This window comes from Pan troglodytes, chromosome 20, assembly GCF_028858775.2.
Source record: "Pan troglodytes isolate AG18354 chromosome 20, NHGRI_mPanTro3-v2.0_pri, whole genome shotgun sequence".
In the NCBI taxonomy this organism is placed as follows: Eukaryota; Metazoa; Chordata; class Mammalia; order Primates; family Hominidae; genus Pan; species Pan troglodytes.
In genome coordinates this window covers 9,275,372-9,289,957 of record NC_072418.2, presented here as the reverse complement: position 1 = coordinate 9,289,957, position 14,586 = coordinate 9,275,372, and the positions used below count along the sequence as shown (strand labels likewise).

At 43.4% G+C, this 14,586-nt stretch overlaps 1 protein-coding gene across 4 annotated transcripts in view; it reads right to left on the bottom strand.

Moving 5' to 3' along the window:
* Positions 1-14,586, bottom strand: part of ADGRE1 (adhesion G protein-coupled receptor E1) — a 55,102-nt gene that overhangs the window by 18,868 nt on the left and 21,648 nt on the right. For all 4 annotated transcript variants that reach the window (XR_010153519.1, XM_063800465.1, XM_016934843.3 and 1 more), the window contains 4 exons: positions 9,678-9,855; positions 7,131-7,250; positions 3,754-3,953; positions 1,619-1,789 (listed from right to left, as the gene is read on the bottom strand). Coding sequence is in view for 3 of the 4 variants with exons in the window: in XM_063800465.1 (XP_063656535.1) it covers positions 1,619-1,789; positions 3,754-3,953; positions 7,131-7,250; positions 9,678-9,855 (669 nt within the window). In the remaining variant the exon portion in view is untranslated. The remainder of the gene's footprint in view (positions 1-1,618; positions 1,790-3,753; positions 3,954-7,130; positions 7,251-9,677; positions 9,856-14,586) is intronic.

The window sequence follows — 14,586 nt, the reverse complement described above, 5'->3', positions numbered from 1 at the left end:
ATAATTAATTTTAAAATTAATTTTAAATGTCTCTGAGTGGTTTCTGTGGGTTAAAGATAAGCCAGGCACCATCTTATGAGCACCTCTCTATGATATTGTCACAAAGTGGTTAAGAAAACTGACCATTGGCTGGGCGCAGTGGCTCATGCCTGTAATCCCAGCACTTTGGGAGGCTGGGGCGGGTGGATCACCTGAGCTCAGAAGCCTGAAACCAGCCTGGCCAACATGGCGAAACCCCATCTCTACTAAACAAACAAACAAAAAATATTAGCCAGGCATGGTGGTGGGCACCTGTAATCCCAGCTACACGGGAGGCTGAGGCAGGAGAATTGGTTGAACCTGGGAGGCAGAGGTTGCAGTGAGCTGAGATCACACCTCTGCACTCCAGCCTGGGCAACAAGAGTGAAACTCAGTCTAGAAAAAAGAAAAAGAAAGAAAGAAAACTGGCCAATTTCTAGTTGTGTGATTTTGGACAAGACACTTAACTGCTCTGTGCCCTCAGTTTCCTCATCTGTTGAAAAGAGAATATTAATGGTAATTGCCTTATAGAGTTGTTTTAGGATTAAATGAAAACATTTCAAGTACAACTGTGCCAGAAGCATACTATATAAATACTAGTTATCAGTAATTTTTTGTTATTGTTGTTCTCATTTTTGAGATGAGAGAGCTGGGCTCAGTGCAGAGAAGTTAAGTGACTTTTCCAAGAAAACACAGCTAGAAAGTGGTAGAGACAGGACTTGAAACTAAGTCAGTTTTGTTCTGGATCCAGTTGTCTTAAATCCTAAGCCACAGGGTCCTCGAAATGGCACTTACTTATGGCCTCCCTGGTAGGGAATTAAACCTTGGATCTACCATGATAGGAAAGGATACTTTCTTTCTTTCTTTTTGAGACAGAGTCTGGCTCTGTCACCCAGGCTGGAGTACAGTGGCGCGATCTCGGCTCACTGCAACCTCTGCCTCCCAGGTTCAAGCGATTCTCCTGCCTCAGCCTCCCAAGTAGCTGGGACAACAGGCATGCACCACCATGCCCAGCTAATTTTTATATTCTTAGTAGAGACGGGGGTTTCACCATGTTGGCCAGGATGGTCTCGATCTCTTGACCTCATGATCCGCCCACCTCAGCCTCCCAAAGTGCTGGGATGACAGGCATGAGCCACCACACCCGGCCAACACCTCTGAATTCTTACAGCATTTCTTCTTGACCCATTTGCATGTGTTAGTGGAAAGAGACTTCCCCAGATTGGAATTCCACCTGCTCCAATTTCTAGCTTCAGGACTAGACGGGCCACTTTACCCATTCTGTGAAATGGGTCTAAAACCACTTAACTTAAAGAGCCCAGCACACTGTATGTGCTCATTAAGTAAGACCTGTGATTGCTCCAGTGCCTGGCCCTACTTAGGGTCATTATTTCTCATTGTATATTTGAGTTTCATGGCCTCCCAACCAGACTGTAAATTCTGCAGGGGCAAAGGCATGTCACCTACCCCTTCTGTCCCCATGACTCCATCCCACAACACCCAACCCCATGGGAGACACACAACAGATGTTTAATCAATATTTTCCCTTTGGATTTGGAGGCAGATACTCTGCCTCAGGGAACAAATCATCAGTACTGACCGTGAGCTCCCCAGACGCCATGATAACGGCAAGATTTGCCATCTGATTACAGCTGCAGACGGTATATGTCTCAGAAGCTTCCAGGATCACACAGCCAAAGGATGTCCATCTTCCACCCTTCACATCAGTGCTCCAGGAAACACAGATGGGCCTCTCAAACTTCTGCTTTGGCTAAAAAAAAAAAACAAAAAAACAAAAAAAAAAGGTCTTCTGGGAATCCCCATCAAATGGATTAAATGTGACCATCCTCAAGAGTCACTGGGAACAAGAATACACAGGGTATGTTCTGAGGGAATGGGGAAAAATGCTGGTATTTCATTATGCAGTGAGGGCCAATCTGATAGGGCAGCTCACATTGCTGTTGCTAGAAGAAAACTCCTCCTTTCATCAAATCCATAATAAAGCCTTCTGCATAGTCACTCATTATTCACTTATTCATTGAATGTGTGGTTTGTGTGTGTGTGTGTGACAGAGTTTCACTCTGTTGCCCAGGCTGGAGTGCAGTGGTGCAGTCTCAGCTCGCTGCAACCTCTGCCTCCGGGGTTCAAGCGATTCTTCTGCCTCAGCCTCCCAAGTAGCTGGGATTACAGGTGCCCGCCACCATGCCTAGCTAATTTTTGTACTTTTAGTAGAGACGGGGTTTTACCATGTTGGCCAGACCAGTATTGAACTCCTGATGTCAAGTGATTCACCGCCTCGGGCCTCCCAAAGTTCTGGGATTACAGGTGTGTGTCACCATATCCAGCTAATTTTTGTATTTTTAGTAAAGATGGGGTTTCTCCATATTGGCCAGGCTGGTCTCGAACTCCTGACCTCAAGTGATCCTCCTGCATAGACCTCCCAAAGTGTTGGGATTACAGGCAAGAGCCACCACACCCAGCCTCATTCAACGTGTTTTTATTGAACACCTATTACATGCCTTGATCTGTGCTGTTTACGGGAGACATGAGTAAACAGTTCTTCCCCCAAAAGGAGATCATAGTGCAGTGGGAGAAAAAATCATAAAAACCAAGTAAGCAGAGAAATATTTTTAGTAACAGTTTAAGAACAACATGCTTTAAGAATGTATCCTAGAAGGGTGGGCACGGTGGCTCATGCCTGTAATCCCAGCACTTTAGGAGGCTGAGGCGGGTGGATCACCTAAGGTCAGGAGTTCCAGACCAACCTGAGCAACACGGTGAAACTCCGTCTCTACTAAATACAAAAAAGTTAGCTGGGCATGTGGTGGGCACCTGTAATCCCAGCTACTCGGGAGAATGGCTTCAACCGAGGAGGTGGGGGTTGCAGTGAGCCAAGATTGCACCATTGAACTCCAGCCTGGGCAACAAGAGTGAAACTCCATCTCAAAAAAAAAGCGGGCATGGTGGTTCATGCCTGTAATCCCAGCACTTTGGGAGGCCGAAGCAGGCGGATCACGAGGTCAGGAGATCGAGACCATCCTGGCTAACATGGTGAAACCCCGTCTGCACTAAAAATACAAAAAATTAGCCGGTCGTGGTGGCGGGCGCCTGTAATCCCAGCTACTCGGGAGGCTGAGGCAGGAGACTGGCGTGAACCTGGGAGGTGGAGCTTGCAATGAGTTGAAATTGTGCCACTGCACTCCAGCCTGGGCGACAGAGTGAGACTCTGCCTAAAAAAAAAAAAAAAAAAAGAAGCAACCACCACATAGCAGGATCCAGGATCCAATCAGATCAAGACCTGGCAACGCCCCATGGCCGGATCCAATCAGATCACACCTCCCTGCATCACTTCATTGTAAGATGCAATCAGATCGCAGTTCATTGCCCGCCGACTATAAAACCTGCCCCAGCCTCCCAGCGTGGGAAGACAGATTTGAGACAGACTCTTGTCTCCTTGCTTGGCAGCCTTGCAATAAACTTCTCTCTCTACAAAAACCCGGTACTTCAGTGTTTGGCTTTCTGTTGCACATGGGCAAATGGACCTAGTTCTGTTTGGTGACAGTGAGAGACCTCATTCCTCTAGCGGTAGCTTCTCTTAATTGGCTTGAATTGCTAGAAATTGTGGAAGCTTACCGGCCTCAATAGCTTCCCGTTAAAAATGAGAGTTAAGGCAATCGAGAGACGAGGAGTTCCCAACAGGTAGACAGGAATCTCAGTAGAGACCTCTTCACAAACCTGAATGTTCTCCAGAGTGTAGATGACTGGATCTGAGAAGCCGTCTTTCTTCTCTCCAGTCATTATGCCCCCAACGACTCGAGAATTCATCTTCAGCTTGATCTCAGAGGTGGTCAAGGGAGCCTGGTGGTCTTGGAAGAAGCGCTCACTTAAAACCGATTCCATGCCCACAAAGGAGACAAAAGCCACACCAGTGGTCTCTGCAGGTTTCCCCAAATGAAAAAAAGGAGGGAATCGTTTGCTCAATTGTTATTATAGAAGACCCAACACACACACACACACACACACACACACACACACACAAAGAGGGAGGGAGGGGGAGAGAGAGAGAGAGAGTCATGCACCTCACCGTGCTGCTCTGAGATTAAAATAACCAGCGGGCTTCTAGAACCATTAAAAAAAAAAAACCTCTGGCCGGGCATGGTGGCTCACGCCTATAATCCCAGCACTTTGGGAGGCCAAGGCGGGTGGATCACGAGGTCAGGAGATCGAGACCATCCTGGCCAACATGGTGAAACCCCGTCTTACTAAAATACAAAAAATTAGCCGGGCGTGGTGATGCGCGCCTGTAGCTCCAGCCACTTGGGAGGCTGAGGCAGGGGAATCGCTTGAACCCGGGAGGCGGAGATTGCAGTGAGCCGAGATCGCACCACTGCTATCCAGCCTAGTGACAGAGCAAGACTCCGTTTCCAAACAAAACAAAACAAAAACTTCCACAGCTGGGCAGAGTGGCTCACGCCTGTAATCCCAGCACTTTGGGAGGCCAAGGCAAGCAGATCACTTGAGGTCAGGAGTTCGAGGCCAGCCTGGCCAACATGGTGAAATCCTGTCTATACTGAAAACAAAAAAACTAGCCAGGCGTGGTGGCAGGTGCCTGTAGTCCCAGCTACTCGGGAGGCCAAGGTACGACAATCGCTTGAACCCGGGAGGCGGAGGTTGCAATGAGCCAAGATCCCGCCACTGAACTCCAGTCTGGGTGACAAAAAACGAAAACAAAACAAAACAGACCTCCCAGTGCTCTTACCTGGAGAAGTCTTGGCTACATTTAAAAATAAATTTGAACTTGTGTTTTTAAGGGACAATGCAACTCAGTGGGAAATAAGTTCTCCCACATCTATGGTTATTCTGTTTCGTCTCTTTGGGGAGTGTCCCAAATATGGATGGTCTCCAGGGATACGTCCTATGCCACTTCCTGTCCCAACCAGACAGTACCATCCCTCAGGCTTCATCTGCCCCTTGGATGTCCCCCCAGACATCATAAATTGAGCAATTCCTCTCCCATCTTCTTCTTTTTTTTTTTTGAGACAGAGTCTTGCTCTGTTGCCCAGGCTGGAGTGCAATGGCAGGTTCTCAGCTCACTGCAACGTCTGCCTTCCGGGTTCAAGCGATTCTCCTGCCTCAGCCTCCCGAGTAGCTGGGATTACAGGCACCTGAGACCACACCCAGCTAATTTTTTGTATTTTTAGTGGAGACGGGGTTTCACCATGTTGGCCAGGCTGGTCTTGAACTCTGGACCCCAGGTGATCTGTCCGCCTTGGCCTCCCAAAGTGCTGGGATTACAGGCGTGAGCCACCATGCCTGGCTCTCTCATCTTCTTTTATCTGCATCTCCTACTTCAATAACTGATATTACCTGATCTGGAACCTGGAGAGTCATCCTTGAATTCTTCTCCCCGCAAAACAGATTCCTCCTCCTTAATGTGCCTTGAACCTGTCTTCTCCCCACTTCTCCCTTCTAAATAGCCTTAGACCAAGCCTCACATCTCTCTCCCAGACCACTGGCTTCCTCACAAATGTCCTTGCCTTCCCCTAGCCTCACCTCTCCAATGGATTGCCCATATCACAGCCAGAGGATTTATTTCTAAAAAGACATCTATCTGGAAGACATAATCAGATCATCCTGCTGTATACAGAACTTTCCAAGGCTTTCTGTGCCCAACAGAGAAAGTCCAAATGTAATAAACTGGGATGCAACACCCTCAATTCTTTTTTTTTTTTTTTTTTTGAGATGGAGTCTCATTCTGTCACCCAGGCTGGAGTGCAGTGGCGTGATCTCAGCTCACTGCAGCCTCCGCCTCCCGGGTTCAAGCAATTCTCCTGCCTCAGCCTCCTGAGTAGCTGGGATTACAGGCACCCGCCACCACACCAGGCTCATTTTTTATATTTTTAGTAGAGATGAGATTTCACCATATTGGTCAGGCTGGTCTCGAACTCCCAACCTCAGGTGATCCACCCACCTTGACCTCCCAAAGTGTTGGGATTACAGGTGTGAGCCACCACGCCCAGCGACCCTCAATTCTTTTCCCTCTCTCCCCCACATTCCTGATGCTCCAGCCCACTCTACTTTTAGTTCCATGACCATACCAAGCTTTTTTTCAACACAGAGCCATAGCTTATACTTCCTGTAACACACTCTCTCCTGCTTTCTCTATCTATTCCTCAGGACTTCGCTTAAATAGCTCTTCCATATTGCACACTGTGCTTTTACATTAAAGTATTAATCACAGCATTAATCATATGCATAGATCAGATCAGGGGCTGGAAAACTGTGGCCTATGGGCCAATCTGGTTGTCACCTACTTTTTTAAATAAAGTTTTATTGAAACATGCCCAGGCACATTCATATTCATATTGTCTATGGATGCTTTTGCACTATAATGGTAGTTAAATCATTGTGATAGAGGCTGTATTAATTGCAATGCTTAAAATAGTTACTAACGAGCCCTCTACAGAAAAAGTTTGCCATCCCTGACACAGATTAGCACTGTCCAACAGAAATATGGTATGAACCACATACGTAATTTTAAATTTTCTAGTACACATTTTTTAAAAGTAAAAAAAAGATAAAATTAATTTTAATAATATATTAACTCAATATAAGCCAAATATTATCATTTCAACATATAAATGTGATATTTTAAAATTTAAAGATATATTTTAAATATTGCATATTTTAAAATTTTAAATATTACATATTTTAAAATTTTAAATATTTTTTATTTTTAAATTATTTTAAATATAAAAAAAGATGAGTGAGACGTTTTAATCCTTCTTTTTGTGCAACAAAGCTTCGAAATACAGTGTTTATTTTAGGTTTACAGTACCTCTCAACCTGGCTTATACAAATTTCAACTACTCAACAGCAGAATGTGACCAGTACATATCATATAGGCCAGTGAAGGTCTCAGTACTCCAGTATTATAAGGTTATTTAATGTTTGACTTCCCTAGCACATGGAAAACTCTCTGAGAGCATGGACCATTTCTGCCCTCATTGGTTCTCAACTATCTGGCACTGGTCTTGGCACCTGGAAAGGGATCGATAAATACTTATTGATGGAATACACCATAACCTGCATTCTCAGGAGAGGACCTGTACCTGTGGATTCAGATTCCTCAATTGTGGAACACCCGATCTTCATCTTATCCCCCTTGGCTACCAAGTTCAAGGTCACATTCTCTTCACTGCATTCTTTGTTGATAACTTTGCTCTCAATGTCTACAAAGAGAAAGGGAGAGTTCATATGAGGTCACCCAGAAGTCAGTCCTGAATTTGGTTTCTGTCCAAAAAAAGGTACACCTCCATCATGGCGAGCAAAGGAAAAGAACAGAAAGTTCAATTCATCATAGGAAAGATTTTGAGGCCCATGATGAATGATAGGGGGACCATAGCATCAAATAAATGAGTAACCCGGCTGGAGCCTTAGAAGTGAACTCTCATCTCCTAGGGGGTGCATCAGGGAAAGATGGGGTCAAAGTCAACAGTGATGGAAGGCAACAGTCATGATTTTCTCTCTAAGTTTTTTTTTGTTTGTTTGTTTGTTTGTTTTTTTTGAGATGGAGTCTCGCTCTGTCACTTAGGCTGGAGTGCAGTGGCACGATCTCGGCTCACTGCAAGCTCTGCCTCCCGGGTTCACGCCATTCTCCTGCCTCAGCCTTCCAAGTAGCTGGGATTGCAGGTGCCTACCACCACACCCAGCTAATTTTTTGTATTTTTAGTAGAGATGGGGTTTCACTGTGTTAGCCAGGATGGTCTCGATCTCCTGACCTCGTGATCCACCCGCCTCGGCCTCCCAAAGTGCTAGGATTACAGGTGTGAGCCACTGCCCCCGGCCTTATATAAGTTTTCTAAAACCAAAAGAAATAGTAAGGGATTGGGGCAAGCCTAGCATGGTACACAAGAGCTCAGGTTCTGTAGTCAGATGGTGGTAACTGGGAGGTCCAGCTCTGCCACGCACTAGCTGCCTAAATTTGCGCATTGACTTAACCTCTCTGTGCCTCCAATTTCTCATCTCTATCATGACAAGCATTGCAGGACCTAACCCACTGGCCCTTCATGAAAATAAACTAGATAATGGAATAAGAAGTATCCTTGTAAAATATAAGCCAGATAATACCATACCTGTTCCCAAATTTTCCAATGTCCTTTCATCTTCAAATAAAATCTTGGCTGAGTACAGTGGTTCAGGCCTGTAATCCTAGTACTTTGGGAGGCCGAGCAGGAGGATCACTTGAGCTCAGAAGTTCAAGACCAGCGTGGGCAACACAGCAAGACCTCATTTCTACCAAAAATTTTAAAAACTAGACAAGCATGGTGGTGCACACCTATAGTTCCCAGCTACTCAGGAGGCTGAGGCAGGAGGATCGCTTGAGCCTGGGAGTGCAAAGCTGTAGTGAGCTATGATCACACCACTGCACTCCAGCCTAGTTGACAGAGTGAGACCCTGTCTTAAGAAAAAAAAAAAACCTTAACTCCCTACATTTATCTACATTTCCATCTCCCTTCCTTTCTCCTACTGCTCTCACCATCTTCAATGCCACTTCAGCCACACTGCGCACCTCATTGTTCCTTGAATTCTCCAGGTATTCCTGCACTTGCTCTTTCTGCAGATATTTACGTGGCTCTCTTCCCTGACATCCCTGCCCCAATGAGACTTACCCTGATCTTGCTATATAAAATAGCAACTCTCCCTGTAATCCCAACCCTCTCTAACCTCCCTAGCCTGCTGTACTTTTTCTCAATAGCGCTACCTCTATTTGGTATACCAGATGTCTGTTTGTTTATTATCTGACTCAACTCACTAAAATATGAGATTCATGAGGCTAATTTTGTTCACTACTGGTTGGAGTCCACCAAATACTTTATTTCCACCTCTTGGCCGTCTGGGCATCCATTAGGTTGGAACTTCGTAGGTTTATGTGAATGATACTGGAACTACTACCAGGAGTGGGGTGCTAATGTAAAAGATCTACAGCAACCACTATTCCCAAGTAGTTATCTATCAAGTATGTATCAGTCAGGAAAGGATCAGTCTTGCAGCAGTAACAAACAACCCTAAGTCTTAGTGGATTAAAAAATAACAAGTGTTTACATCTCATTAATGCTTTGGGTCTATTGTAAATTGACTTGAGGCCATGTTCTATATTGTCTTTATTCTGGGACCCAGGCAGAAGGAGCAGCTGTGATCTGAAGCACTGTTATTCATATGGGCAGAGGGAAAGTTCTGGAAAGTCTCATACCTGCAACTACTCTATTCCCATATTTATTGGCCTGAGCTACTCCCCAAATCCCACCTAACCACACAGTAGCCAGGAAGTACAATTCTACCATGGGCCCAGCAGGGCAAACAGGAAGTACTTGAGCACAGCCTATGACTGTCATACCTTAGCCCAGCACATAGCAGCTAATCAGCAAATATTTGTAGAATAAATTAATGATATGGTCTTAGCACAGTGCCTGGCCTTTGCCAAGCACTCAGTGAATGGAAAATGTTGTTAATATGATTAGACTTGCTTTGCTGTGAATTCAAAGTTTTTAAACAGTTGGGGAAAGAATGGGTGGGAAACCCAGGGAATATCCCATTGCCAAAGTCAACTTTCAAAATCATCACCTAGGTGTAACCTTGCCACGAAGGGTGTCTCCTACCTAAGTATTCCGTCCGAACAGCCGGAGTGACATTTGCTGAGGGTTTCCAAAAAGATGCCAGTGTCATGCTTTCCACACTCTCCAGGAAGACTGTGGCCAGGGAGGACGTCTCTTCCTTGGTGAATTTAGTCCACGTGGATATTTGTTTAAGCACAGGGACAAAGCTCTCAGTTGTATTCTGCAAGGAAAGATGTGTTTGTTCATTCTCTCTCTCTCTCTCATTAATGAAATAACAGCTGTCCTTTTTCTGATTAAGAATAGGCTGGGAGTCCATCCAAAGGAGAATTAAAAGGGGCATCCACTCGGGCTCCTTTTTCTGATTCAAGAAGCCCCATTAGAAATACAAATTCAGGCCGGGTGCAGTGGCTCACACTTGTAAGCCCAGCACTTTGGGAGGCTGAGGCGGGTGGATCATGAGGTCAGCAGTTTGAGACCAGCCTGGCGAACATAGTGAAACCCTGTCTCTACTAAAAATACAAAAAAATTTAGCTGGGCATGGTGACACATGCCAGTAATCCTAGCTACTTGGGAGGCTGAGGCAGGAGAATCACTTGAACCCAGAAGGCAGAGCTTGCAGTGAGCTGAGATCGCACCACTGCACTCCAGCCTGGGCAACAGTGAGAGAGGCTGTCTGAAAAAAGAAAAAAAAAGAAATACAAATTGAAGTTCAGGAATTCAAGACCAGCCTGGACAACATAACGAGACCCCATCTGTACAAACAAATTTAAAAAGAGCAGGCACAGTGGTGCATGACGCTAGTCCCAGTGACTCAGGAGGCTGAAGTGGGAGGATCTCTTGAGCCCTGGAGTTCAAGGCTGCAGTGAGCTATGATCACTCCACTGCACTCCAGCTTGGGTGACAGAGCGAGATCTTGTCAAAAGAAAGCAAGAAAGCAAGCAAGAAAGACAAACTGATGTAACCTTTATGCAATGCAGTAAGTTTGTACCTATAGCCATGTAAATTGCATATACCCTTTGACTCAGCAATTCCCATTCGTGGAATTAATCTTTCCAGAAATACTTAAAAGTTGTGCAAGGATCCAGTCCAGTGATGTTCATCTCAGGATGGTTTGTGGAAAGCCTAAATGCCCTACAGACTGGGTCAATAAATGAAGATGAAATCAAATAATGAGATAGCCATACAGCTGTTAAAATGAATATTGCAGTATACCTATAGGCATTAATAAGCAAAAGGGTCTCTGAGCCACTGTTCACTAAAGCAAATTACAGAGTATCATGTATATAGTATTGCATTTGGTTTAGAAACAATTGGTTTAATTTAAAATTTTATATTATGGTATTTATGTTCTGGCATATAGAAATAAAAATAGCACACACTTATTATGAGCCAGGTATTGCTCTAAATGTCTTTTATATATTAACTTGTTTAATTTGTAGAAGATATCTATGAAGTAGGGGCTATTTATGATTATTTTGATTTTTGAAAGGAGAAACAAGGACTCATATCTAGCAGGTGGAATAACCACGATTTGAACCTTGGCAGTCTGGCAGCAGAGGCTGAATCATTAATCACTGTCCTAAACCTCTCATAGTAAGTGCTCAATAAAATGACTCCACTCTGTGTGCACGTGTGTGTGTGTGCTTATATATGTGGGTGTCTGTATATGTGTGTATGTGTTGGGTTGTGTACATGCGTGTGCATGTGTGTACATCTCTGTGTATGTCTATGTATGCCTATGTACGTATGTGTGTTTGTGCATATGTATGTATACGTGTGTGTATATATGTGTGTTTGTGTATGTGTGTACATTTGTATATGCCTGTATGTATATATGTGTGTATGTGTGTCATGAGTGTGTATATGTGTGTGGATGTGTATGTGTGTATCTGTGTGTTGATGTCTGTGTATGTCTGTATGTGTGTATGGGTATCTGCATAGATGTGTGTATACATCTGTGTATGTGTGTAAATGTGTGTGGGGTGTGTGTATGTGTGTAAATGTGTGTGGGGGTGTGTGTATGCATTTGTATGTGTATGTGTGCATGTGTGTATGTATGTGTTATGTGTTATATGTGTATATGCATATGTATATGTGTGTATGTGTGTACATATGTGTGTGCATGTGTGTGCATGTGTGGGAGGTGTATATGTGTGTGTACACGTGTGTATATGTGTATGTATTTGTATGTATGCGTATGTGTGTGCACATGTGTGTATATGTGTGTGTGTTTATTTGTATGTGTATGTATGTATATGTGTGTATGTGTGTACATGCTTACAAGGTAAAAAGATAGGGGAAGATACTTCTCTACCTCTTAACACTGGATATGTTTGAGGAATAGGATTAAGGTAAGAAAAACAATAACAACAATAGTAATAGTAATATTCATATGATTCCCCTTATTATTGATTATTATCAATAAATGGACTATCACATGTGATAGTCCAACCCAAGCAAAAACAGTCTGACCTAAGCAAAAAAAAAAAAAAAAAAAAACTAAAAGGAATCCAGAACCTAATAAATGCAGGAAAATGCATTAAATGAATTAAATCCAGTCAGATGGTAGAGGAAATTAAACTGAAATTTGAGCAGCGATACAAGTTTCTATCTATCCAAATTAGATGATAAAAGGAAAAAAAGGATTTCAATAAACACGGGGTAAGCGGGACATTTGAGAGATATTTGACCAAGAGAAACAGGAAGCCCTGAGCTCTGTAATCCCCAAAAGGCATGGGTGTGGGACTCCCCTCCCCACTGACATAGCAGAAACATCTCAACTAGGACCATCTCCAGGAAACATAGTACTCAGTTCTACAACTGGCAAAATCTCTTCAAATCCCGCCCCTCTGATATGTTAAATTTATTCTTCTTAGCTAGGAAAGTTATTTTATATCCTCAGGAAAGTTAGAAAATTTTAGGCAAACTAAACATCCTTAGTAGGATTTGTGTTAAATTTAGATGTTTTTGACATCTTTAGCATAATCTAGAAACATCTCCTATTTAAAGAGTTGGGGCCGGGTGTGGTGGCTTATGCCTGTAATCCCAGCACTTTGGGAGGCTGAGGTGGGTGGATCACCTGAGGTCAGGAGTTCAAGACCAGCCTGGCCAACATGGTGAAACCCCGTCTCTACTAAAAATACAAAATATTACCCAGGCTTGGTGGTGGGCGCCTGTAGTCCCAGCTACTTGGGAGGCTGAGGCAGGAGAATGGCATGAACCCGGGAGGCGGAGCTTGCAGTGAGTCAATATCGCGCCATTGCACTGCAGCCTGGGCAACAGAGCAAGACTCCATCTCAAAAAAAAAAAAGAGTTGGAACAGTTTGACACATTAGAGAAGCTAACCAATAAACCACATAATTTTATTGCAAAAAGCAATTAGACTTGTTATTTTAATATGAACAATTTAAGAGAACGTGGCTATTTATAAACCATATTGAATGTCTAACAGCATCTGAATTATTATATTTATAGATTCGATTGAGTGGATTTATGAGTCGCTCAGGACCCAAGTCACTTTGCCTATTAGATTTGTAAATCCTCTTCACCAGGTACTTGAAATTTGGGTGGAGCGGGAGGGGAGAATTGGAATATTTCTAAACATAGTATAAAACATTTGAGGAAATTGAACTAAGTTTGTAAATAGGATTAACCATTTATCAAAATTTAATCTGAAAACCCTAGGGATGAATGTATACTTTATGAATAAAAATAAATGTATTAATTTAAAATTAATACAATTATAAGTAAAAGTGTTATTCTTATTTTCATACAAAAATAACAAGATTTATAAAGAAAATGACAATATCAATGAGTTCAACTTAAAGCTTAAGAAAAACTAGCTTTTGGCCGGACTTGGTGGCTCACACCTCTAATCCCAGCACTTTGGGAGGCCGAGGCAGGTGGATCGCCTGAGGTCGGGAGTTCAAGACCAGCCTGATCAACATGGAGAAACCCCGTCTCTACTAAAAATACAAAATTAGCCGGGCATGGTGGCGCATGCCTGTAATCCCAACTACTCGGGAGGCTGAGGCAGGAGAATCGCTTGAACCCGGGAGGTGGAGGTTGCGGTGAGCCAAGATCGCACCATTGCACTCTAGCCTGGGCAACAGAGCAAGACTTCATCTCAAAACAAACAAACAAACAAAACAAAACAAAACAAACAAACAAAAAAACCACCAACCAATTCTGTCCCCCTGAAAAGATGAGAAAGATGAGAACGTTCTCGAGATGGATAATGGTGATGGTTATATACAGCAATGAGAATGTGCTGAATCTCATTAACAGTAAAAAGGAAGGAAAAGAAAGAAGGAAGAAGGAGGAGGAGGAGGAAATGGCATTGTTTATATGCACACTATCCAGGCATCTCAAATGCACTATGCTGAGTCAAAGAAGCCAGTCTCAAAAGACCACATACTATGTGGTTTCATTTATATAACACTCTTCAAAAGACAAAACTCCAGTGACAGAGACCAGATCAGGGATTTATAGAGTTTAGTGGTGGAGGGAGTATCTGACTACAAAGGAGAAGCCCAAGGGAATGTTTGGAGATAATTAAACTGTTCTGCATCCTAATTGTAGTGGTAGTTCCACAAGTCTATTCAGGTGAGAAAACTCATCAAACTATACAAGTAAAAAGGTAATTTTACTGTATGCTAATTTTTCAAATCTTACAGCTATAAAAAATTAAATATTAATTCACAATCCATTCATTATAAAGAGATCTTTCTTTCTTTCTTTCTTTTTCTTTCTTTCTTTCTTTCTTTCTTTCTTTCTTTCTTTCTTTCTTTCTTTCTTTTTGAGATGGAGTCTCAGTCTGTTGCCAAGGCTGAAGTGCAGTGGTGCTATCTTGGCTCACCACAACCTCCACCTCCTGGGTTCAAGCAATCCTCCTGCTTCAGCCTCCTGAGTAGCTGGTACTATGGGCACCTGCCACCATGCCCGGCTAAGT